Raw genomic sequence first — 26,982 nt, 5'->3', positions numbered from 1 at the left:
GTGCTGGCCATCAACCGCGGAGAGTCTCAGAAGGTGCTGACGGTGAAGCTGGTGCTGCCGCCGCGGTTAGCGCCGGGCTCAAGCACTTCTGCGAGTCGTGCCTGCGCAACATGGGCGTGAAAATGCAGGGCCAGACGGCACAGCTGGTGCGAGACTCTATCGAGGACGCCTACACGCGATTGCTGGAGCCCCACCTCCTCCGCAGCATAAGGTGGGGAAAACAATGTCTTGTGGTCTTTGCCTCAAACGGCAAACTTACTTTCATTAAAGGGACACTAAAGGGAAGAATGATTTTTCTCGTATTAGTAATTACTCTCTCACAGTACCAAAATCACAACACTTGTCACGAGAACATGTTTGGTAAAAGAGAACATGTGCAAAAAGGAATGTGGGTGGCGATATCACCTCGAAGTTCCCATACCAATCGCCACGGCATCATAGACTTTGTCGGCTTCTACTAGGGCCTCTGCAGTTCCTCATGGGTAAAATGCAGTACATTGCCCTCAGTGGGGGCCAAAGGCTTAACAGGCCAAGTTTCAGGAAATCTCATTAAGCCCAAGTCGCCAAAATACGAAAAATACACATTGAAATCTGTGATGTCATACGCGAAGATTTCAGTGCGAAAATGAAACTTTGGCTTCGATTTTCTCCTCTAATAGTAAACTTATGATGGTGAAATTAACAACAGAGTTTTCAGAGTGCAGTTTATCAATCTACACTGATTCATTCCTCAACTTTACTGTCCCTTTAATGAAGTTCCGGGGGCTTGTACATGCCAAAAGCAGGCTGTGATCAGGGGCATAGCCAGATATGCTTTTTTTGGGGGGGGGGTGTTCAACCATACTTTATTATATCGTGGGTGCATTCGTCTGTGTGTGTGCATTCGTCTGTGTGTGTGCATATATACGCAAGCAAAATTGAAAATCTTTTTTTTTTTTGGGGGGGGGTTGAAACCCCCCCCCCCCTCCCTCGCTACACCCCTGGCTATGATTTGAGGCGCGCTGTGGAGTTGGAGGCGCTGGATTTACTTTGACCACCTGGGACTTTTTTATACACGATGCTTTCGCATTTCACCCCTGTCGAAATGTGGCCGCCCTGGATGGGAATTGAACACACGTCCTAGTTCTTGGCAGTGCACGATTATTGTCGTAAGCTGCCATGGTGGATGTAATAAACATACTTCATAATGTAGGATCCACAGGCACAGCATGAATAAGATGAGCCCATGCTTTTAATTTCAATAAGGTCAGTGCGAATATTTAAGGCGCTTCGAATATTTGAATGAGTATTACAGTAACGTATTATCTTCGACACGGATTAAAAACTTTTTGAAATTTCGACGCATTCAAAACGAATGAATAAAAATATACAGTGAAACCTCGGTGATACGAATCTCACGGGACCACCAAAATATTCGTATCATCCGAAATTCGTATCACCAAAAGCATGGAAAATTAGCATGCGACAAAAGAAAGCTGGCGTACATTTTCATTTATTGTTTTTTCAGGGCCGCAGCAACGTCAGGAAGAACCCTGAATGATTGTCGGTTAAGTTTTTAGATGTCGGCAATCATACCATAATATACGGCCCGTATGCGCGTACTTATTTAATGAACCAGGTGCGTTGTGACCCGCGACAGTAGTAGCTCCTTCCAAATTTTAGTATGCTTTTTTGTATGACACCGAAGTACTGCAGCAAAAGTAACAAAACAAGTGCTTTGACGCGATGCATCGAGGCCAAAAATTACAGAACCACGGTCCTATGTTACGATTTTGTTATCGCGGAGGTATTGAGGATTTTTTTTTGGGATAATTACGGCCGTGCCCGCACAAGTGCGACCTCAACAGTCGCGCATTTTGACATTGTGAGGCCTGACTCCTTCGCCGAGACCGTCCTCACCTTCTTTCGGTCCTCGTCCACCTTCATGTGATGTCTGATGCACGAGGGAGGCACGTGTAAACACAGTACAGCGACAGCAGCCCGCGTCGACGCATTAGAAAAAAAAAAAGCATGGTGCTAATGTCCTCTGTAATCTAACGCGAAGTCACACGGAGGCACATAAGAGCCTCAAAGATTCGCGCTCGCAATCTCGGAGACCGTGACGCGTCTCTGAAGGTTTATTCTGACCGTAAGAAAAGTGTTTTCCTTAAACCGTGATTCTGACGATTTGGCGGTGCGACGCGCATGCCCACGCTTGCGTTCCCGCGCTCGTACGTGCTTGGCGCGTCTTCCGCGACAGCGCGGACAGGACCTCTTCGTACCTGGCCGGTAGCGTACGTTCGTATCAAGCGTCGCTGGGCGAAAATCGGTTCGCAACACCCGTACTTCATTACATTGCAGGCCAATGGGCCTTGGCCGGGACCAACGAAAAATCGTATCACCCCGAAATTCGTATGAGCTGTGATCGTATCACCGAGGTTTCACTGTACATATTGCCCTATGCTACCGCCCTGAAAAGGTGGTTTCATTGCGGCGTGAGGCCGCTATGCTGTGAAACAGCCTATTCAGAAAAAATCTACAATGCCACAAAGTCACACTTCAAGATGTGCATATTAAGTGAAACCTGATCACTTTTATTTTTATTTAGTTTAAAAGCGTAATATACAAGCCTGTGAGGGCTGTTGTAGCAAATTTACAACTTAATGTATTTTACCACTCTTAACTCACACCTGCTACTACTATATTAATTTACCTACGGTTATTTCATAATGATTACTAGAGCTGTGCGAATGGCAAACTTCTCGGTGCGAAGCAAATTTGAATATTAAGTTTGCGTGTGCATTGAATCCAATATTTTCAAATATTTCTCAAATATTTTTCTAATACTTCGAGGCAAAATTACAGAAAAAGAGTTGCAGAGGATCTCTAAGCATACTCATATGACATAACAACATGAAGCCGTTCTTCTGGCTAGGTTGGTGAAGCACTAGAGTGCTGGTGTTACATAGTTGTCTTATTAGAATGAGGTAATGCAGAGGACGAATGGCATTTATTTACATGATTAGGTGCAACCAATGTGGTGTCGACAACGCTTTACATGTGAAAGGAAAAGACGCTATTTCCTCAACCTCTCCTCCTCCTTCAACTTCTGTGGAGGCCCAACTGATGTGGTGGACAAGGGCGCGCTCCCTTCAAGTCCGGAGTTCCTTATCTGCCCCATAGACGTCAATGTATAAGAAGATCTGAAATTTCGGACACTGAAGCTCTTCGGCATGCAATTTTTTGGACTTCATGCCCAAATTTCAGGTCTGAAGTGGCAAATCAAAGCCCCACCTCTGCATCGTCTATCATCTCATAGGTTCGAACCAGTCATCTCGTAGGTTCAACCAGCGCTTTCGTGAGTGAATCTGTTTGTGTCCGTAGCAGAGTCTGAAAGGCAGCTTTGCTGGACTATTACGACGATCTGGGCGAGTTGGTACACCACCGTAAAATGCCAAGCAAGCGTCCCGACCTGAGCAAGCGCCCCCCTCCCTTTTCGGGAGATCTGAATAAGAGCCAGTGACCGAGCAAGCACCCCACCCCCTCCTTCCCTGCGGCCACATTTTTTTCAATACGAGCATCACTTGTGTAATAAGAACCACAAGAATGAGTACACTGAATGCGTATCTAATGTTTTTTATGAAACAGTTGTCATGTAGTCGGTCGTACCTTTCTTGTCCTTCGTCTGTGCAGCGCTGCACATTTTTCCGAAGAAGCTTTGCTGGATTGCCTGGGTGTTATGGGGTGAAGCATATCGAAAATCTGAAGGGGCCACTGTCACGGCGCAGTGCGACCATTGTCTTTACGGATAAGCACCGGAAATGCATGGAGGCGTGTCGGCAGGTGTGTCGGCAGGCGGCAAACGCAAACGTGCCCAACACTTCTGATAAGCACCTTCTGCTGACTGCTTAGTATTGCATGTGGCCTAGCGCAGTGGTATGCGTAAACCCCAAGGAGGTTGAAAAAAAACTTCTGGAGTGGAGGCGGCGAGCCGCCGCTGAAGCCGACGACCGCCATATTGCTCCGGGCAGAAACATGTCGGTCGTCGCTTGAGCCCGCACGGAAGTTCCACAGGTGGCGAATTTCTCCGCTCCTTTGGTGACAAGCGAGTGTTGTGGATGTCTCACTTGTTCGACTGCGATCTACTCGATAACCACATTTACAATTTGTCGAAGTTTACCAAGCTGTATATAAAAAACGCCGGGCCTGCGCGCAGCACAGTCACAGCGAAAGCTGAAAGAGCGGCCTTTCTAGAGCCCGTTCTAAACTCTCTTGGGGAAACTAATACAAGTACACTTTCAAGGTACCCACTACGTCGCAAATCATATTTTTGTGAAGTACGGAAGCAATCACTATGCCATTATTCGTCTTTCTGCGGATAAGTGAGGTGCCGCTACACATCTGTAAGGCATTATGTGAACTTTCATGCTGCCTGTGGTTCCTGGATGAAGAATTATGGCTGAGCCTTTTGTAATGGATTTGAAGCAATTAATGATCCGGTCACTCGTTGCGCATTAGCATTATTGTGACGCCTGGTCGTATTTTACTCTTCTGACACGCTATATTACACATTTAACGCATTCCTTGCCCGACATGACGCCTGTAAGGATGTTTTTGCAAAGGAGTTCCAGTCACTAGCGTGGCTCTGTGGTAGAATACTCGACTGCCATGGAGAGGACCCGGTTTAAATCCCGTATGAGCCTGTTTATTTGTATTTATTTCATTTTTCTTATTTCGCACGATAGTAGTTACGGACACCGGCGGCGGCAGCGGACAACCATCCCACAGATGTTGTGATTTGATAAAAGCTTTCGCTGTAAAATCAGGCTTCACCACATTTCAAAAGAAATCAACCGGAAGAAAATCGGCAGATCCCACGCGTTGTGGGAATCTGTTTCATGCGAAGCAGTCAGCGAGTACTGCTATGCTGTATTTTATGGCTTTGAGCCAAGCGTTACGAGGTGGATCAACGTGTTTTTTGTAAGTGTAGTAGCTGTGTGCACATCGTGGGCTTACCAGGCACGTCAACACTGGCGTTTAAACGGTAACTTTGAGGTGCAACGTAACGTCAGCCCTCACGTTAGAAAACACACGTCAGTATTATCGAAACTAGTGCACATTATGGTGCAACCATGTGGATATCATACGTAACTTTCGTTAATGTATTCCTCTGGGCCGAGCAATGCTTCAGTATAGCGTGCTGAAACATAGGAATATAAATGTAATGTTTATTACACTACTATAAAAGCGAGCCAACACTGGAACCGCAGACGTTAATCTGATATGACGCCTGTATCGTAGGAGTACATACGTACTGTGCATTGCTTTTTTGCAAAATTAGATAGCCAGCACCACAACCACACTTGACGTTGCACAGACATTACGCCTGCATAGGCTGTTTTTCCGAACCAGTCTATATACCCGACGTACCTTTGTGGTAGAATACTTGATTGCCACGCAGAATGCTTGGGTTAGATTCCTGCTGTGATCTTAATATTTATTCTTTCCATTCGTCGGGTCAACGCTGCCGATGTCGGTTTTTCTTAACGCTCTCGCATTTAAAGTACCAATGTCTGTTCTCGCGGTTCCTGGGTAGATATAAACTGTCAATCACATGTGGCGCATACCCGTACACCACGGCCAGTGGTAAACGGCTATGTGCCACATCAGGCACGTAGCCAGAATTTTTTTTCGGGGGGGGCCCAAGGCCTAATTATTCGAAAGAAAGTCTTTTCATGGTAAAAAGAAAAAAAAGTTGCCCGGGAATATAAAAGGCTGGACGAATTTCGGGGGGGGGGCCCGGCCCCCCGGCCCCCCCCCTTGCCTACGTGCCTGTGCCACATGTGTCTGGAGGAAAGGGTTTGACGACCTACGCGACAGAATTTTCCCTTATTCCATGTCATGATACGACAGCCATATCCGTCCAATCCTCTTACCCTCCCATGCCGATTTTGTCTGCACCAAGTAACGAGGCGATCATGAGAGCACCTCGGCGTAGGTGGCTAGGCAGATAGATTCGTAGATAAAAACGCTGAATGTGCCAAAGGTTCGCTAAGAAATGCCTCGTATTTAAACTCCCAGAGCGGAGTAAGAACACGGCTGACAATTAAGGACTGTTATTTTGAAAAAATTATAGACGAGTGTAAACAAGAGCTGCAGCAAGCTAGTCAATAATCTGCTTTCGTATCTCTTCTTTTGCTGTGTTTACTTTTTAAGGACGCGTGTTTCATACGGTTAGTTTCGTGATTGTGTGCATTATGATGCATTTTGAAGTTATTTTGGGTTTGTTGCTGTATCGATTCACGTATAAACCACATTGTATATTCTTCTTTTTTTTTTTGAAGTTGTGTAAAAGCCGGGGGGGAATAATTTTTATGTACCACTTATTAAAACTCCTCCATGGCTTCATTCGGTGGAATGCTGGAAGCAAATTCTACGTGTTATCAGGCACGCTTCAGCCATGTATAATGGTGTAAAAACTGCCTCCTTCAATCCTGCAGGACAACAAAAAATTCGGCCAAATAAGTGACACTAACTATCCAGTTCTCACGCTGAAACGCCCCCGCGGAAGCTCACAATTACGCTGTCCGCGCTCAAGCTGCGCTGCCTCTTGCCCGGAGCAAAATGGCTGCCAACCGGTTTCCCAGGCTTCACCCGCTCGCGTGGGCGCGTATAGGGGACCTCCACTCCAGAAGTTTTTTTAAAACCTCCTTGGTAAACCCAAACACGCCACGCTGCAGTTCATGCAGCCTGTTATGCGAGACCACTAAGTGCGCCGCACAGACGTGTTGCCTTCACGAACGTAAGCAGCTCGCCATCGCCGCGTCCGTGTGCGGCCAGGAACGGAGTGGGCATCACGAACACTTTCAGACAAACGCGTGTGTACAGTACAGCAAGCACCCCGGCAGTGGCGGCATCGCTTAGTTAACGATGTGCTGCACACAACTAATAACAATTGGCTTCATGCAGCAGCAAATGCTGTGTGTTGGCGGAGATATGCGTGTGCGCATAGGGGAAAGCTTGACAAGTCGTCCGCTCTTCCACAACAGCCTTAGTGTTCTGCATCATCGTTTCCAAGCGCTCCATGCGAGAGAGCCATGATCTATTCCGCACTTTGCTGGTATCAGCAGCGCTCATCACGAGACACAAATTTGCAATTGGTGGTTGGCACGTAGTTAAGCGGGCTTTGTGGCAGGCACCAAATGTATTCACAAGAGCCTTGGCGCACACCAGAATGCCTGATAAATGTACTGGAGGCATTAAAGCTATTTCAAACGTGGCTGTGGCACTTGAGCGGAATAGAAAAAGCATGAATTCGTTTTCTCAGACTGCCTGATTTTTCAGACAATTTCGCGCTTCCTTGAGAGTCCAAAAATTGGACGTTGACTGTATTTATCTTCCGGAAATTCGAATATACATTGAATGGTCAAATTCCGGTGCGAATGGAATCGAATAGCAAACACTATTAGAAAAAATATTAAAAAACACTATTAGAAAAGTTCGAATATCCGCACACACCTGCATAAAATGCCTCCCTTCTTATTTCATTTTTGCCCTTTCGGTAGTTACTCAGAGCCATTTTTTTTTTCCATCGCTGCTATCCAATAAATCCCCACTGCCTCTCTGACTTCTTGCTTAAAGGGACACTAAAGAGAAACAATGAATTGGTTTAGATTGATAAAGTGTGCTCAGAGAACTCTTGTATAGTTTATTTCACCACCATAGGTTTATTATTAGAGGAGAAAACCAATATCAAAGTTTCATTTTTAAATTTCGCGCCAAACTTTGTAATTCGTGACGTAAAAGATTTCAAAGAGCATTTAACGTATTTAGCGCCACTGGCTCGACGAAATTTCCACAAACTCGTTATGTCAAGTCTCTGGCCCCCTCAGAGGACAATGTACTTCGATTTAACCGATTAGGAACTACGTAGGCCAAAGCAGGCACCGTCAAAAATATGTGACATCACGGCAAATGGTGCGGGAACTCCAAGGTGGTGTCGCCACCTGTATTTTCTTTTTGCGCGTTTTCTCGCTTATTAAGCGTCTTCTCGCAGCAAGTGTGGCGTTTTGGTATCGTGGATACTACTTTACTAATGCGAGAAAAATCGTTTTGCTCTTTGGTGTCCCTTTAACGTTCTTTGTTGCCGTATCGCTTACACTGGCAGCTGTATACTACTTGATGGTGAGTCTCCTAGTTCTTTTTCTCCACTATGGGTCAGCGCGGTCCTATTGGCCTCAAGGCCCACCACTGGAAACGCCGGCGCCACCGTCGGCGTGACGTGGTTGGCAGGATCACGTGGTCTCAGCGGCTGCGTCGGCTGCTTGTGGCCACTGCTGCGTGCTTTGAAAACGAGTTTCAAGTCCCACATGCGCTGCGGTCTGTTCAAATTCGGAAGTTTTCTCACATTTTCTACTCAATTGAAACCATTGTAATAGAGTGGCTGCCTCCGAAGGCGACGAACATGAGGCTCTACCGCTCGGTGCCGCAGTGCCGCGCTTACGCAAAGGAGCCCAGTGTCAGCCTGCACTGGTAACCGCGGGACAAGAAACAGCGTGTAGCATGGGTTGTGAAGCTAAGAACCGGCAAGTAGCCATCCGCTACGGGTCTTGTGTGCAACAAGCACTTCCGCGACGAAGACTTTTGTTACTGCGTCGGGCCTGCGATGTTCGGTGAGTAGCAGACAGCGCGCACTGAGATGATGGCTCGCGCACGCTTCCCGCCGGCAAATGATGCTTATCTGCCACAGGATGGTAAAAGCGCTACCTTTTACCACGTGCGATGCCATCTCAGAACCTCCAATGCGACCTCTTGATCGTCGGCCCCGTGCTCAGCGTCCACAAAATCGGCTGCAGATGCGCAGGTCATTGTTTAGATACGTTAAATAAAAAACGCACAGGGTCCCTTATGCATTCGTTAAAGATGACTAGAAGGCGAAAGCCTGTTCTTCTTGTCAGTCGATGTACTGATTCTCCCGCGCCCCCTCCAAAAGCGTTCTGCGCCTAACGGGGTTTGCACGGCCTCCGTGACCGATCACGGAGGCAATGCAAAGCGACCAGACGTGTGTGAATACGTCATCATGTGACGTCACATTATGTGACGTCATAATGACGCTACATATTTTGGCGATCTGTGACGTCATGATGACGTCATATGGTGACACCATCACGTTACGATTATTTTTTGCATCAGTCGTGTTGACGCCGCCGACGCGGGACGCTGACGGGCAAACTTCCCATTTGATGAGGCATGCATTGCTTCATAAGCTACATAAATTTTGCATTGCCTCCGTGATGGGCCCATCGGCCAACCCCAAAATGTATTTTCTTGGAGCCTCATTTATCTACGTGGGAAAGATGCCACCCTGTTGGCGTTAGACACGACACAGCTGCCAAAATTGCTGGGGTACTCGCCGATAATTACTATCCTGTTTTGCGGCTGCAGTTGCAGCCGCAAAATACCCACATGAACTTGAATAGCGGTATTCACCTAGTTCACCTAATTCACCTAGTTGGGTCCTAGTTCACAGCCGACGTTTGCAGAACAGGTCCGGCAAATGTTACTGTAGTTTCTTTTCCTAGGCGTCGCATGCTACTACATGCTTGGTCTCGTAGACTGATTCTTCTTCCACCAGCAATCTCGAAGTGGTGAAGCTTTGGTCTATGAATTTGTTTATGACAGAGAGCGGCAAGTTCACTGGAATGCAAACGGAACGATAATTAAGGAGCATTAAAACAAGGCGTTGCATTTGCTCACGTTTTGCGTAGGCACCAAACGAAACGAATGCGCGGAATAAAGAAACAGAAGCAGCGGCATTTGCCCGCTGAGAAGACCGATCAATACGCAGTGCGATACAACTTGTCAAATGACATTGAAACATACCCTAATTTAGTCCAAAAAAGGAAAAAAAAACTGAATCGTCGGGACGGCAGATCACAAAGTTGCCATGCGCACCGAAGCCGCAGTTGTAAGGAAATTGTTTTGAACTGCTGATAGTGTCCGCGCAACAGTAGTTGTTTGTTTACTCAAAAATTCTCATATTTTGCGGCCTAAAGTTCACAGCGCGGTGCCAAAACGCGCTCGTAGCAAAAGCGAAACCATCAGTACGAACATACGTGCAGACGCTCATACATGCAGAGGCACCGTCAGTCGTCGCGAACCTTTGCGATCGCTGGCTTGAGGCTTCTTTCTGTTATGCACCGTTTGGTAATACAGGCAGTCTACTCTAACGAGATATTTCACATAGTTTGCACTCAGCAAGTGACTACCTTTCACGCAAGAGGCCGGTTCAGGGGTCTCCAACGTGGTGACCGCTTGAAGCGGGTGCTCGGTTTTCTGCAAAGAGACAGCGACTGTAGACTATCTTGTGCTTTCAGTTGACATTAAATGTTTATTTGACATTTTGACATTAATGTTTATGATTATTTTGACATTATTTGAAAATGATTATTTTGACATTAAAGAACACAGTTTATTTCGAAAGTACTTACAGAAATGCCCTGGAGGACTTCCGCGAGGTGTTTTGGTAGAGCGCCGACAGCAAAACCTATGGGGAGCGCGCCGGCGGTATCCTGCCTAGTACGCAATCGAGGCGCGTCCGATAGAGGGCGACTCCGTAACTCCTCGAGGCCAATGCAAATACAGAGTGCTTTGAAGACAGTGCCATCTTGTGGTGTTGAAAGGAACGCAGCACCTGGTCATGTGGTTGCCACAGTGTGCCCAATCAGAAGCGGTGCAAAAGCAGGCTCAGTAGGCAAGAGCGACGTCACAAAAACTCTGAGCAAGTGTCAAAAAGACGTTAATCACATCAAAACAACATTTTTGACGTTTATGATGTATTGTACAACACTGTGAGTGTCGTACATTATGTCATAAAAGATGCATCGTACAATACACTGGTGTCTCATACGGCACTCACGCGGCAGAGTATCGTAGGTCGCGTGATCTGCTGCGGGTGCAAAGGTGAGGAGCAACGAGGGTTGTGCCAAGATGACTGGCAGTGTAGTGCACACCATCTTGCCCATTGTGGAAAGCAGGCCTTTACTGGTCTGCCGAGTTTCACTGGTGCATGACAGCTACATAGTGGTGGAGGAAACAGCAGCACTGAAAGCTTTAGCTTGCACACACCTTGCTGCCAGTGCTTTTTTTCATTGCAGCAGCATTGTGACCAGTTGCCATCATCGAGGGATGTTTGTGTCTGTGGCATCTGATGCATCGCTTGTTTGATTTGTGGTCTCATGAATATTTTATGCACGTTGTATACTGCCATGCTCTGTGTAATATTCTGATGCTTTGCGTTTGCAGCAGTACTGAGACATTTAATTCTTGAGGTTGGGAAATGCCTGCTATAAAGGTTTAATACAATCATTGGTACTTTCTAGGCTTGTGGCATATTACTTTATTGGTTCACTGTGAAGTCGAAGTGACTGGAAATTAGTATTCGCCTTGTGCACTGCTTCTTTGAGCTGTACAGGTCAGGTGGCGCCACCTGCAGCGAAAAGTGGTGAAAACTGGATGCGCGTGGCTCATAGAAGCCTTGCGCAAAGCGTCTGTTGCTCACTGTTTATATATATTCATTTTTTCATTCTGGTTTTATATTGCTCTGCTGACACTGTTCCACTAGGTAGCCGTGCTGTTTGTTACATTGATTGTTCTAGTTTATTTGTTTGAAAATGGCAGGCCCATTTTTTGATTACTGTGTGTGTGCATGCAGTGCACTGCATACTTTTCTTACATGCATGCATTTAATGTTGTTTGCGTCATCTGTTAACGCAGATGAAATAAAAACTGTTGCAATATGAAACAGTCTTCTTTTTTATATTGATCATTCTAAATAGTAAAACAATGCATATTATGGTCATGGGCCTGCTTCAGAAATGCACAAAAGGCATGCGTTTTTTCTTCGCCCAACACTTGTAGCACTCAACTATACAACTAATTATGTCAAGAAAACCGAAAGAAAGTTAACTTCTTTAACGTTTTTAACAGGTGTCACAGAGCTGCATAATAATGTTTGAAAGTATTAGAGCAAATGACCGACAAACATTCACGCAGCATTTTTTTTTCTATTTCACAGACCATATTAAATCATCAGAAACTTCAAGCTGCATTACGATCACATATTTCCGAAAATCTAATCACTTTTACTGTTTAAGCAACAATCCTCTGTCACATGCATTTTAAATTAAGCACGGCATCACTCAGGTTTATACTATAGGAATAGCGCACATGTGAAGCATGTATCTCACATGCTAGATTCTCCTTTGGTACATGAAACTCCACACAGAATGCGATTCTAGAAATATTACTGGACTAGCGAGCATAAAGAAGGCAACTACTTACAGCCTCACTCACCTGTGTAAAAACGATATTCCAATTGCAATTCAATATTAACCGACGTAACAACCATAGCAACACACTTGTTACAGCACAGTAATATCAAGATGACACCTGAGCCCAAGCGGGGTATCTTGAAGAGACCGACAACTGGCCGGAATGTGCGATTAGGTTGTGGTGGAACTAAAAAGACCACGAATTATAGTGACAGATTCAAACATCCTTTTGGCGATCGGAATAGGATTTGTATTTTAAATTGCAGTTAAGAGTTGCAAGAAATCGGTATATCGCGCAGCCTAGCGGAAAAGCCTTGAAGCTGGATTATGGAGTCGTTCACTTGGTTTTCTTTGCTGTACATATTCTGGTGCGTTAATTCGCACCACATTTAGCACTTAAAATTAGAGTATGTATATATTATTATTCATCCACGCTCTATTCTGTACTACTTGCGAGGTAAAAAATTCGGCAGATCCCACGCATTGTGGGAATCGATGTAATGCGAAGCAGCCAGCAAAGAGCTGCATACATCGCCTTGTTTGTCTTTGAGCCAAATGAAATCATTCATGCCATGGCATCTAGTCCACCATATATCGCATGTTTGCCATACACGCATGCATGCACAACCTAGTGTACACCATGCCAATGAAACGCATATTCTGGTATATAAATGCATGACCTGTCGCTTATGTTCATCACGCATTCGTGTCATGCCATACCAATTTTGGTATATATCACGTTAACAAAACGGCCGGAAGCGCACCATGACAGTGACATGTAAATCATACCGTACATGACATGCATAACATGATTCGCATGTTAAGACCTCTCATTTATGTTCGTCATACAGTCACATCGCACAATACCAATTTTGGTGTATATCAAAGGAGCGAAATGGCCGCGAGTGCACCATGAGCGTGGCATGTAAGTACAGTAGACTCTCAATAAACGAAAATCTCTTAAATGAAATTGCTGCTTAAATGGAACAACTGCCTCTAACATGATTGGTTTTGTGCTTAATTCTGCACCCCTTTCCATCTCTCAGTAAACGAAACTCCTGTAAATGAAACATATTTTCCTGGTCCCTTCAGCTTTCGTTTAACAGGAGGTCTACTGTAATGACATACATGGCGTGCATGTCATACTTTTCATGTTACCACCTGTTATTCATGTTCTTCATACAGTCACATCGCACAATACCAATTTTGGTGCATATAAATCTAGCGAAACGGCCGGGAATGCACCATGAGCGCGACATGTAAAACATGACATACATAACCTGCATGTCATGATTTCCATGTTACCACCTCTCATTTACGTTCGTCATGCAGTCGCGTCGCGCAATACCAATTTTGGTGTATGTAAAGCAAGCGAAACGGCACGAGTGCGTCATGAGCCTGACATGTAATCATGTCGAGCATGTCATGCATGTCATGATTTTCATGTTACCACGTCTCATTTACCTTCGTCGTACAGTCGCTTTGCGCAATACCAATTTTGGTTACATCAAGCTAGCGCAGCGGGCCGCGAATGCATCATAAGCATGGCAATTAAATCATGACATACATGACATGCATGTCATGGTTTTCATCTTACCAACTGTTATTCATGTTCTTCCTACAGTCACATCGCGCAATACCAATTTTGGTGTATATCACTGTACTGAAATGGCCGCTAGCGCATCAATGAGCGCGGCATGTAAAGCATGACATACATAACCTGCATGTCATGATTTCCCATGTTACCACCTCTCATTTACGTTCGTCATACAGTCGTGTCGTGTAGCACCAATTTGGTGTATATCACACAAGCGAAACGGACGCGAATGCACCACGAGCGTGGCATGTAAATCATGACATACATGTCATGGATGTCATGGTTTCATGCTACCACCTTTTATTCATGGTCTTCATAAAGTCACATCGCACAATACCAATTTTGGTGTATATCAATCTAGCGAAACGGCCGCGAGCGCGCCATGAGCGTGGCATGTAAATCATGTTCATACATAATAATAGGTCCTTTATTTTTCATCAAGCATAAGATGAGGGAGGCAGGGAGAAAAAGCTGACGAGCAGCTTGACTAGCTCCGGCCCCCCAAAATGTACACTTCGGCGCGTTTACAGCAGACTGTGCTGAACATATTGAATAACCAGAATGACAATGAGACGCAAAGTGACAGGTTATTAAACAGTGTACATAAACAGGGCAAAGAAACATCAAGAAAAAAAAATTAAGACATGGAAGAGAGAAAACATTTGGAAATAATCAATTCATTTTCATTGAAAATATCATGTAATCACACAACATTTGTTATCACAAACATTCGTAACTAGAAAACATTTTTGAGAAAATATTCGTGCCTAGAGAAACCAGTGTTGAAATTCATCATGGGCAAACGAGACAACGTATGGGTTAGATTTATAAAATGACAATGGTGCTTACAGAACATAAAAATTGTTTCAAAACAAGCATTAGAAATATGAGGGGAGAACCACTGCAAAACTATGAATACAATTAAACTTCAACATTTGAAAAAAAAAAAAGTACGCAGTTTTTTTGTAGATGATCTCTCCGGTGCAATGTTTTGGTTGCTAAACAAGTTTAGTAACTCCGGAAGCTTGTGTTTTAGCATTTGTGTCCCGTAATTTGTTCGACATAACGGTACTTTCCAAGTCTCTGGATGGCGCACTGAATATGGCTGCATCCTCCTTTCCTAAACAGGCTAATCGAGCTAGGAAATGGCCGTTATCTTTAATTTCGGATTTGTATGCTATGGACAGGCGGTAAGAATAGAGAGATGGAATACGTAGAGTATGATGCCTATGGAAAAGCCGACGCTGAAGGATGATCAAAAGCCACAATTATATATATACCTTAACATTTTTTCTGAAGGGAGTACAGTATTCGTAAATTCGTGAATGTCGTTGATCCCCATACAAGATGACAGTAGATTACATGTGAATAAACTAGCGAGTTATAGATAAGAAGTTTAACGTACGTGGGGAGAGTTCGTCTGTTTAGATACGTTATCCCTACAATGCTAGATAATTTTTGTGCTACATAAACTAACATGGTCGTCCAAGACATTGTTTCCGAAAATATACACCTAGTATCTTAAATGTTTTTAACTCTGTCTATAAGTGCGCCGTTATACACTTAACACTGCATCGGTGACCACGTCCCTGTTTTTTGGCCGGAAAACTACAGCTTTTGTTTTGGTAGTATTAATCTTTAATGCATTGTAATCGGTCCACTTACCTAGCTGCGTTAATGTATTGTTTGCTCTATCCATTATATCCGACAATACCGTACCGGAGGAAAAGTAAAGTCGTGTCATCGGCGTAAATTACAAATTTTGTGGTTTTATCAATATTGACAATATCATTAATGTACAAGTTAAATAGAAATGGACCCAAGATACTTCTTGTGGAACACCGGACAAAATTGGTTTGATGTCGGAAGAATGGCCGTTTATATTTACAAATTGCTGCCTGCAACCTAAATAAGAGCGGAGAAGGGCCAATACCTTACCGCGAAATCCATACTTTTCGAGTTTTTTTAATAACAGGCTATGATTAAGATAATCAAAGCCTTCGTGAAATCTACGTAGATGCCCAGAGCCAAGTGTCGATGTTCAAAAGCATTCAAAATGAACTCCTTCTGTTCTAACAGAGCGAGTTCTGTTGAGCGCTTTTTCTGAAGCCGAATTGCGCCGTATGTATTATCTCATGTTTATCGCAAAAGCTGATCAGTCTTGACAAACAAACTTTTTCGAGGCCTTTAGAAAATATGGGCAAGAGGGATACTGGCCTGTAGTTAGCTATACTATTTTTGTCTCCCTTTTGTGGCAGAACAGTTACTTTGGCTATTGCATTCGTTTTGGGAAAACCCCTTCTGCTAAGCAAAGATTAAAAACATGTGTTAGGCTAGGTGCTATAAGGTCTATCACGTGTTTGACAGGTTTATTTAATACCATCAGCATCGCTACTAGCACTGTGTTGAGCCCTACAAAAGTAGAGATCACCTCTGTGGTTGTGACAGGGTTAAGAAAAAACGTTTTGTCGCAAGTACGTTCTAAGTAATGCAGGGCTATTGTCATTAATTTCTCCGGTATCAATATTGACGAAATAATCATTGAACAAATCTGCTAGTCGTTTTCCCACTAAATTCGTCGTCATTCTGTCTTCTTTGTGTTAAAATTCCTGAATGCCTCGATCGATTTAATAAAGCGTTTAGATTTTTTCCACGTTATGTCTGCTCTTGACTCAGACATAGAAAAAAGGTCACAGAAATAGTTATCCTTAGCCTTCTAATTGCTTTCGTTAGACTATTACGATATGTTTTGTAAGTTCTGAGTAGCTCAACATCGCGAGTTTTAAGAAATTTTTTAAACATTCTGTCCTTAACCTGAATCTTGCTTAGTAATTCAGGCGTAATCCATGGCTTACGAATTTTTTTCGATGTTCGTAAAAGCTTGTGTGGAAATGACTGATTGTATAGAGACAAAAAATTATTCACAAATTTACTATATCTCGCGCAGTCAGGATCGCTTTCTTTGAATATTTCGCTCCAATCAAAACTTTCTACTTTCTCTCGGAAAGTCCCAATGTTCGAGGTGTTATTTCTTGAAAGGCCATTTTTGTTGTTAGTTATCTTAAGCGTATTTGTATACACACATAAATATATGCTGTTGTGATCGCTAATGTCTGTACTCATGACTCCCGCCTTTCGTCGACAGGGATGTATATTTGTTATGAATAGATCAAGTAACGAAGAAGAGGTAATGGTGAGTCTTGTAGGCACGGTAATAACATACTACAGCCAAATGAACAAATTGTTTGTTCTAGCGTTCTTTTGTTAGCGGTGTCAGCTAACATGTTTACATTAAAATCTCCTCCTAGTATGATATCATAGTTATAATCACCTACGTAGGAAAGAAGGGATTCGAGGAAACGCATAAAATTTTGAAAATTGCCGCTTGGGGGTCGATAAACAACAGCCACTAAGGATCGGTTGGAGATCACAGACAGACATTCATAGTCAGTGTTCATGCGACAGAACTCGGTAACATATCGCAAATAATATGGCCTTTCACCATCATGTATACACCGCCCCCTCTGCTAGCAGTTCTATTTAGCAGAAAGTTTTGATACCCAGGGATACTGAAAATATTGCTTTTTTCGGCATACCACGTTTCCGTAAGCATGATTATATCAAATGCGTTTTCTAGCTGGTTGAATAGCACCTCCAACTGCGTTCCCTTGTTTACAGCGGACTGTACATTCAGATGAAACATTTTGATAGAACTAGCCTGCTCGTGTCTACAAAGCTGTCGAAATTCTTCTGGTTCAATAAAGTCACGAGTTGCCATGATCGAAATTCAAATCAAAGTAGTACTAAACAATTGGATACAAGCGTCTTATTCTACTCCTCTAAATCAGCAGCATGACGCACAATGACTGCTGTGTCGCCATCCTTCTTTCTGATAAAAATTTTGCCATTCTTGTGCACGCATACCTGTAGCCATGGTCCTTGGCCCAGGCTTTTGTCTGTCCTAGCAGAATTCTGTTAGCTTTCGTCAGATTCTCCAGAATGTAGCACTGTTCCTTGGTTTCTTTCAGCACATGTCGCTTGCTCAGAAATTCTTCCCTCACTGACTGCTTTGCGAAGTGAACTATAATTCCGGGTGCTTTGTCACGAACAGCACGTAGTCGGTGTATCGACACGATGTCGCTGTCGGTGAGCTGAGGCAGACCCATTGTTCGAGCTATATCATTGACTTTCTGCAATGCGTTTCATTTTTTGAAACCGGAAATCCCGTGGAACTCAAGATTTAGCTTTCTACTGTGCCACTCGAGTTCATTGAGTTCCTGTGTGACATTTTTTGATGCAGAAATTGCCTCGTGGTTTTCCAGTTTCTGCACTCTGTTCTTTATATCAGCAATTTCTTTGTCCTGGCGACGGATGTGGTTCAGAATTTCATCATATTGACCAGACATCATTTTTACCGATTCCTCAATGCTTTTCACCGTGTCCTTCAGTCCCAACAATCCATCAAGTTTTTCATTCACACTCAAGAACAAGCTTGCAAAGTCTGCCTCGTTACTGTTAGATTTGGAGCCCTGAACACATGTAGACTTTTTGATCTGCATGCTGGACATCTCCACGACCTACGCCACGCTTCGCTTTTTGACTTGTATGTGCTTAAAGCAATGGAACACTTTCCAAAGTGATAGCGACAGCTACACCCTTCACACTCAAACCTTCTTCATCTGAGCACAGGCATTTGCAGCATGGACAAGTGTCAGCATCCAGATCGGACATATCTACGTGAAACGTCTACTTGCGTCACCGAAGGTCACAAGGGCCACATGAACTGGTAATACACATGCGGCAATATCAGCACTACACACAGCCTTGGCAGCGGCAGCAGAAAGAGGACGTATTCACCGTTATTATTGCATAAGGAAATGCACACTAACCCTGAAAAAATCGATGCAATGAGCTTGAGTACGCGTGTGCGCACAGCCTGCCGCCGCTGCCAAAGTGTGAGAAACGCCCGCCAAAAGCCAGGAAGGAAGCCACGGGAAAAACGTCACTGTACGTCACGCCGAAGTAGGCAGATGGCACGCCAGGAACAGTCGGCGATAGCAGCAGGAACTGCTGGTACGGGCGTCACCACTTCGATAAGTCGATGAATAGCTGCAGCAGGTGGAAGAAGCAGACAGGCTTGGTAAAGGTGGTAACACAAACGTTGAGTCAGCCCGGTTTCCACAGGGGACCAGGGGTCAAGAAAGCACGCCTTGGCAGGCCACTGGCAGTACCTGAAAAAAATCGATGCAATGAGCTTGAGTACGCGTGTGCGCACAGCCTGCCGCCGCTGCCAAAGTGTGAGAAACGCCCGCCAAAGCCAGGAAGGAAGCCACGGGAAAACGTCACTGTACGTCACGCGAAGTAGGCAGATGGCACGCCAGTGAACAGGTCGGCGATAGCAGCAGGAACTGCTGGTCAGGGCGTCACCCACTTCGATAAGTCGATGAATAGGCTGAAAAAATCGATGCAATGAGCTTGAGTACGCGTGTGCGCACAGCCTGCCGCCGCTGCAAAAGTGACATGCAAATGACATGCAAATCATGATTTTCATGTTACCACGTGTCAGTTATGTTCGTCATAACAGAAATATCTCGTCATACCAGTTTTCGTATGTATCCCTTCATGTAAACGGCCGCAAGCGCCGCGAGACCGTGTCATGGAAATCATGCTGCACATGACATGTGCGTCATGATTTGCATGTTAGGACCTGTCATTATGTTCGTCATGAACTGTTGTCACGCCGTACCAATTTTGGTATATATGAAATTAACGGAACGGCCGCAAGAGCCCAAAGGCCGTGGAATGTAAATCATGCTGTTCATGACATGCGTGTCATGATTTTCATGATATGACCTGTCATTTATGTTCGTGGATAAGGCCATGTTATGACACACCAATTTTGGTATACATCCGATTAACGGAACGGCCAGGGAGCCCAAAGGCCATGGAATGTAAATCATGCTGTTCATGACATGCGTGTCATGATTTTCATGATATGACCTGTCATTATGTTCGTAATAAGGCCATGTTATGACACAACCAATTTTGGTATACATCCGATTAACGAAACGGCCAGGAGAGCACAATGTCGTAGGCGGCTGATAGATAGATAGATACGCTCAAAGTCGCAGAAGTTCGCTAAGAAATGCTTCGCATTTAAAAAGTGGCACACTGATAAGCGGCGCTTTCTTCGTGGCAACTAGTGGAACCTGTGGAGCCACGGCGCATGCGCGCGGAGTGCACGCATGCACATCGAAATGCCGCGCAGAAACGCAGACTGCTCTAGCGCTCACCTCCCACTGTTTGCAGTATGTGTTACATGTATACGACTCTATAATCGCCGCAGATCGAAAATTTTGATTACAAATGTTTTACGGCGTTTCCCACGTTACAATTGCGTGATTATTAATGAAAAGTAACAGACAATAATGCCAAGCAATGTATAGGGGATGTTATTTGTAGTAATTAGGATATAATGTGAAGAAAGTAAAGTGGACGAAAAGATAACTTCCCGCCGGCAGGGACCGAACCTGCAACCTTTGAATAACGCGCCCAATGCTCTACCACTGAACTTTGGCGGCGGTCATCCTCCCATCTACTTTATGGGTATATATATGTGCATTAAACCTAGGAGCGTAGTCAGCACCGATCGCAGCCATGGTGGCGAGCGTGGAACACTCTTTTCTGCCTGTTGGCCCTTGAAAGTCATCTTCTTTCCTTCATTCATAGCGAGGGTCTCATTCTGGCAGACTTGATGCTTTCAGGTAGTATGCGAGGGATTATTTGGTCAGCTTCCAGTTCGTAAAAAGATCATGTGCTACTTGATGCCAACAGGCAGAAAAAGAGTGTTCCACAGTCGCTGCCATGGCTGCATAGGTACCATAACAACAGGTACCATAAAAATTGGTTGCTGGTCCCTTTAGCTGTAGCACAATCGTGCGCATACAGTACGCTAGAGTATTCTGGCATGTTGTCGTAAAGGTTGCAGTCATTTCAGCGGTTCCCACAATGTAGCACCTGTTCCTCATCTCACATCATCAAACAGCTGCGACGCTGAATACTACTCACATCGCTGACGGCCAAGGAGAAGCGCCGTCCTGTATAGGAGGCCATCTTGTCCAGCGAGCAACGGACAAAAGTGCACGACTGAGGTGGCCGAAGCATTGCCGTTTATGCAATGGCAGTTGAGCGAAGTCAGGGCTCATCGTCCGACGTGTGGCCACCGCCTTAACACTATTTTAATGTTGCAACGTCCAAGGAAGACTGACAAAGGCGACGAGCACAGCTGGTCTTGCCAGGTGTGCTGCCATCTGGACAGCACGTGCTCCCCCCTCCGGCAATGAATAGAAATAAAAGAACTGGAGAGAGGGGTAAACCGAGTGCACGGCAAATCGGCGAAAGCAAGAAGAGGTGTTGCGTTGTCGGTGTGGCGTGTTGTCGAGAGATCACGCTAGTTTGTCGTAACGAGCGTGTGGCGCCCCGCCTAGCTTAGTTTCGTTACCTCGCCGGGTTCGGCGGGCAACCTTGGTCGTGTGTGGATAATAAACACTGATGAGCGTGGCTCGGCAGTCGGTAGCTGTTTACCCCACCGTGCGTCTGGGTCGTCCTTGCTAGAGCACGGACGCCTCTACGCCCCCTCGTCCACGGTTCCGGGGCAGATCGTGACATTTGTTTTTGCGCAACGGAAGCGCAGATTTCATTCAAGATACATGGGATCCTCTGGAGGGTTGGGAGAGGGTGCAGCTGCCTTTCTCCTCACTAGTCACTAGGGGAGCCGAGCGGTGGCGCCACCATACCAGTGCACGAGGCGGATAAAGCTATTTCAAAGCGAATTCAAATAGCAGTGAGGTTTCAATAGCAGTAGGGTGCAAGTTGTAAGCGGTAAAATACATTGCGTTTCAAGACTTGGCGTACATAGCCTGCGTAAGACTGTATAAAACACTTTAAAACTTCAAAAAGAAAATGGTCAATCAGTGTGTATGTAACATGTGCACTCAACTTGAAGTGTGGCATCGCAGCAATAGATCGTTTCACGTCATAGCGACCCCTCACTGTAGTGAAACCACCTTTTGCAGGTAGGTCACAAACAGCAAAATGCATCGATGTGTTCATTTCAAATCCTTTGAAATTTCAAAAATTTTAAATTCGTGTCGGAGAGAATTAGATTATTGTAATATTCGTTCTTATATTCGAAGCGCTCGAATGTTCACACAGGCCTAGTAATTTCATGCTGTGAGCTCCTCTTAGTGTGGACCCACCGCGGTGGTCTAGCAGTTATGGTGCTTGACTGCTAACCAGAAGGTCACGGATCGAATCTAGCCATGGGGGTCGCACATCGATGAAGGCAAAATGCTAGAGGTCTGTGTGCTTAGGTTTAGGTGCACATTAAAGAATCCCAGGTGGCCAAAATTTTTGGAGCCCTCCACGACAGGGTCCCTCATAATCATGTTGCGGTTTTGGGACGTTAAATCCCAACAATCATACTAGACTCTCGTGAAGTGGAACCTGAAGGGACCTGGAAAATGTGTTCCATTTAGCAGGAGTTCCGTTTACTGAGAGAGTCAAGTGAAACCAATCATATTAGAGGAAGTTGTTCAACTTAAACAGCAATTCCGTTCAACAGATTTCTGTTTACCGAGAGTCTACTGCATTATAAATTATCCCATTAGTTTGGTAAAATGTGCACCCTCCTCTGTGCAGGTCACAGCTCACCAAAGAAGCCGAAAAGGAGTCTGTGAGCGTGTTTCGTTCCAACCTCCGGCAGTTGCTGCTCACACCTCCAGTCAGGGGCCACGCAGTGCTGGGCATCGACCCTGGGTTCAAGCATGGCTGCAAACTCGCTGCAGTCTCAGCCAACGGTGGGTCGTCTTCTCTGTGGGCACTTTGACAATTGAGCTAACTCTTCACGCTTTGTTTCCAGGGCAGTGATTCTTGACATTTTCACCTTTGTGCACCCGTGAACCTACTGGCAGGCTTATTCGAAAGTTCATTAGGCTAGCTTTCTGCTCGGCGCAATAATATTTGGCTCACAAGTTCACAGGAGCCGGGATCACACATCAGCATAGTTTTATACGTTAAAAAAATGCTTCAGGGCCCCATTAATAATTTTGCACTTAATTTTTCATTTTTATTCGAGCATTTTGCATGTTTTGCATGAACGAATATTACAATATTCAAATTTGCTTCCACGTGAGTTCGGAATTTCCGAAATTTCGAAGTACGGTTGCCGACCGTTTATTCGGACTCAGCGGGAACTGCCGAAAAGTCCGAATAATCGGGAGTCCGAAAAAAAGGATTCACCAGAAAAAAAGCACATTTATTGGCCCAGCGGCCGGAAAAAAACTTGTTAGTGCGCGTCTGTACACATGTACGCTTACGCGCGACCAGGGTTGGCCTGTATTTCAGCCAATGTTTGGCCACCCCTGATGGTCGGCAATAGCACTGCAACGGCCTATGCTAAATCCGCATTTGATGGCTGGGCAGGGTTCTGTTTGGTGTCGCAGAAGTCCGTGGTATGCCCGTGTCACTGGGGCGCACGTAACCCACGAGCCGCTTCGCCCTCCTCAGTATTTTGCCAGCGTCCGTGGTGTGCCCGTGTCACTGAGGCGCGACCCACGAGCCGCTTCGCACTTCTCAGTCTGGCAACAGACTTCTGCGACACCAAACAGAACCCTGCCGATGATCGCTGTGGTGTCGGAGGTGCGTCGTCACAGCAGTCACTGTCCACATGCGCTGGTTCGAGTAACTGACGGATTATCTCATCGCCCAACTCGGCGAAAACTCCCAAACAACTTCCACCTGGTGAACAATCGCCGCTTTTTTCGCCATCGTCAGGGCCTTGTAGTTGCCGCGTTTCTTTAGTTCCGACGGCGCACATGGAACAGGCAGCGTCGGAGCAATTTCAGCAGATCAGACCTCGCACGAGCGGGACACAAAGCTCGGGATGCAGGTCAGGCCTAGCCACAGAAACATCCGAGAACGCAAACCCTCACACGCCAAAAGAAAACGACGTTGGTCTAGTTGATGTTGCAGCGCTTCTGTAATCTGTTGTCTACTCTCTTTGTCCGAATTAGGATCCGTGTCGTACTCGTACACGCTGTCATTCACCTCAAACGCCGCACAGAGCCGATTCCAAGCTTGGCTTGGCTTGGCCCTGCTGTTTGGCCGTAGTAGCCTTTCAGTGGATACGTGACTGGCTTAACCCTTTGAGGGTCGAATTTTTTCGCGAAATCCAGTCCAAAAATGTGTAATTTTTTTATTGCTGAAATAAATTCTTCAGACGATTCTATTCAAGAAAAAAAATGTCAAATTTTTTTTCGTGACTGTAAAGTGACAAAAAAAATCAGTTTTGTTGTTACATACATATGGTTTATTCGTAGTAAAATCAAGCAGAATCCTAAAAGAAAAGCTTCACAGTTTTTTATGAATAAAAATTATGCATTGTATTAAACATAGCTCACAAACATACAAAAATAAGCGCATCAGAGTACGTTTCCGGTTAAAAATGCTCGTGCTCTAACACTAAAAACTTTTCAGCGTGTGATAGTCTTTGAAGCATGGCTCCCCGCGCACGCGTTTCAGATGTCGCTCCTTGATCGTCATCGGAGTCTGAACTCGTCAAAAAATCCTCGTCTCACGAACTGAAATCCAATGAATCAGATTCTGATCGGCCATTGGGGAATAGTCCGCATCGGAAGAATCGCTGCTCGACTCACCGGCAGCAGAGCAACCGGCGCGCTTCCATAGCGTAAGCGAACTGCGTCAGTGAGCGCACAGAAGAAAACTCTATGGTTGTGCGGCCGTCCGGAAAGTGAAACGAGTGAAAAATCTACAGTAATCCTTCGCCTTATCGCCAACAAGACGTAGTTAGTTTTTCCGAGAACCCAAAACAGGAAACACAATCACGGCGGCGTCGTTTGTGTAATTTAGCACCGCACGGAAACAGATGTAATCGCGCGCCGGGGTGCAATAAATGAGACAGTAACAAGCGGTCGCCCTTTGAGAGATTAGAAACCAAACAGCCATCAGGTTTGCAGGCGCAAGAAGCGAAAACCACCCGAAGGACGAAACCGAAACGAGCCGGACCGCGTGCGCGCATTCTGATGCGAGACTACAAGCCGCCGCGCCTTTTTGGAAAGAAAAAAAAAAGAAGACGGAGAGACATTGGCGCATTAAAAAATTACACGTATTCCCGAAGCATGGCAGCACATTCCAAGCAAGAGAAATGGGAGAAGGCGCGCGTTTGAAACCAAACCGCGCCGCGGGCGCTCTCAGTTTGCGCAAGCGATAGCCGCGCATGGCGCGCCATTTTGCGAAGCATAAAAAAAGCAACTAAGGAGAGACATCGGCGCATGAAAAAAATTCCACGTATTCCCGAAGCGTGGCAGCACATGCCAAGCAAGAGAAATCATCGAAAAAGGCGCGCACTTTAAACCAGCTGCACCGCGAACCGCGCTCGGATGGGCAAGCGATAGGCGGCGCGCCGTTTTGGGAAGCGGAAAAAAAAATACAACAGAGAGACATTGGCGCATGAAAAAAATTCCACGTATTCCCGAAGTGTGGAAGCACAGGCCAAACAAGAGAAATGATCGAAAAAGGCGCGCATTTTAAAAATAAACGCTATGTCGTACATGTACGACGAAAACCCTTTGGTACCAGGAAGCTTCTGCTGTACATGTACGGCGAAAACCCTGAAGGGGTGAAAGCCAAAAGGCAATCATTACGTGTGGCCAACAACATAGCCTTCGAGATCGATAACTTCTGCATGGACTTTTGACACTGGCACGATCACGAGTTATAGCCAGTGCAACATTTCGGTGCTGGCAACCTAGTAAAATATTGTAAACATTGCTGTGCTGACAGCTTGTTATGGCGTTCAACGTCACACTCTATCAACCAGCCGGAGTCCGAAGAATTGAACGGCAGGCTGTGAGGCGTCCGAATTTTCGGTGAGTTTACATTACTTCAATGGCACGAGTGACGGTGCCGCGAAGGTGTCCGAATAAACAATCATGTCTGAATTTTCGGCGTCCGAATAAACAGTCGGCGACTGTACTTGAAATGAACGAAGGAACATATTTTACTACATTTAGCCCTCCTGAGAAGGTGACTTCACTGCTGCACGGGGAAGCTTTGCCATTCAATGACACCTAAAAGAAGCACAGATTACCACTGTTTACTGAACTGTCTGCAACGAGCATGGTAACATAGCATCAGGTTATGTATTTCATAAATAAGTCAGTGTTGACTTTCTACAGGCTTCTTCTTTTTTAGTCAAGTGTTGCTGTGAAGAGCATGCCCCACATTTTAAGTTAAAGCCTTATGGCATCTACAAAACATCATTGCTGTCCTCGCAAGAAGTAGGTGCTGTGGTCTAATCAACTTGCTACTTTTTTTGTTAAGGGACTCTCACCAGCGAATCGTGCTAATTTTTTGTTGGCATGATAGTCTTGTTCGTTTACTCTTGTCTTGTCTTGTTCGAAGTTATCTTCATTAGTGACCCCTATATGCGGACCCGTGCAGGCAGTCTTCTTCAGCATGCCGTCATCTACCCTCACAGTGGCCACAAGGGCCCGGCTGCCAATATCTTGAGGCAGATGGTCCACACACACAAGTAAGTCTCGTAGTGTCACCTTGCTGTTTAAAGGGACAGTAAAGGTGAATGTAATGGCAACATACATTGTTAAACTACCATTTCAGGAACCTTGCAGAACTGGCTTCAAGCCGAAGAAACGCCGAATTTAAAAAAAATCAACATACATTGTTGTGAATATCGTCAACATATGTTGTTAAACTACCATTCCAGGAACCTTACAGAGCTGGCTTCAAGCCGAAGAAATGCCAAATTAAAAGAAAAAATCTTATTTGAAAGGTCCGTATAACTTTCGTGCCATTCAAATTGCCCGCCTCCAGCGGGGGAAATTTACATCGCATGCGTTACACTCAACAGGTGGCCCCACGGTTTCTTGCCTAAAACATTCCTAAAATGCAAAAACGTGGCCGGAAAGCAAGCTGACGACATCATGTAGACACAAAGCTAGGGAAGCAGTACAGACAAATGAAACCAGTGAAATG

At 45.3% G+C, this 26,982-nt stretch overlaps 1 protein-coding gene across 1 annotated transcript; it reads left to right on the top strand.

Annotated features, from left to right (window-relative positions):
* On the top strand, nucleotides 1-26,525 carry LOC119376674 (S1 RNA-binding domain-containing protein 1-like; the record flags this gene model as incomplete). The annotated part of the gene is made up of 3 exons (XM_037646427.1): nucleotides 1-211; nucleotides 22,609-22,766; nucleotides 26,431-26,525. Coding segments are annotated over 3 exons (464 nt in total), but the record flags the coding sequence as incomplete, so codon positions are not given.
* Between the last annotated feature and the right edge of the window lie 457 nt (nucleotides 26,526-26,982).

This window comes from Rhipicephalus sanguineus, unplaced genomic scaffold (genome assembly GCF_013339695.2).
Source record: "Rhipicephalus sanguineus isolate Rsan-2018 unplaced genomic scaffold, BIME_Rsan_1.4 Seq1854, whole genome shotgun sequence".
Lineage (NCBI taxonomy): Eukaryota > Metazoa > Arthropoda > Arachnida > Ixodida > Ixodidae > Rhipicephalus > Rhipicephalus sanguineus.
The sequence above is the reverse complement of the archived record's forward strand: the minus strand, read 5'-3'. Positions and strand labels throughout refer to the sequence as shown.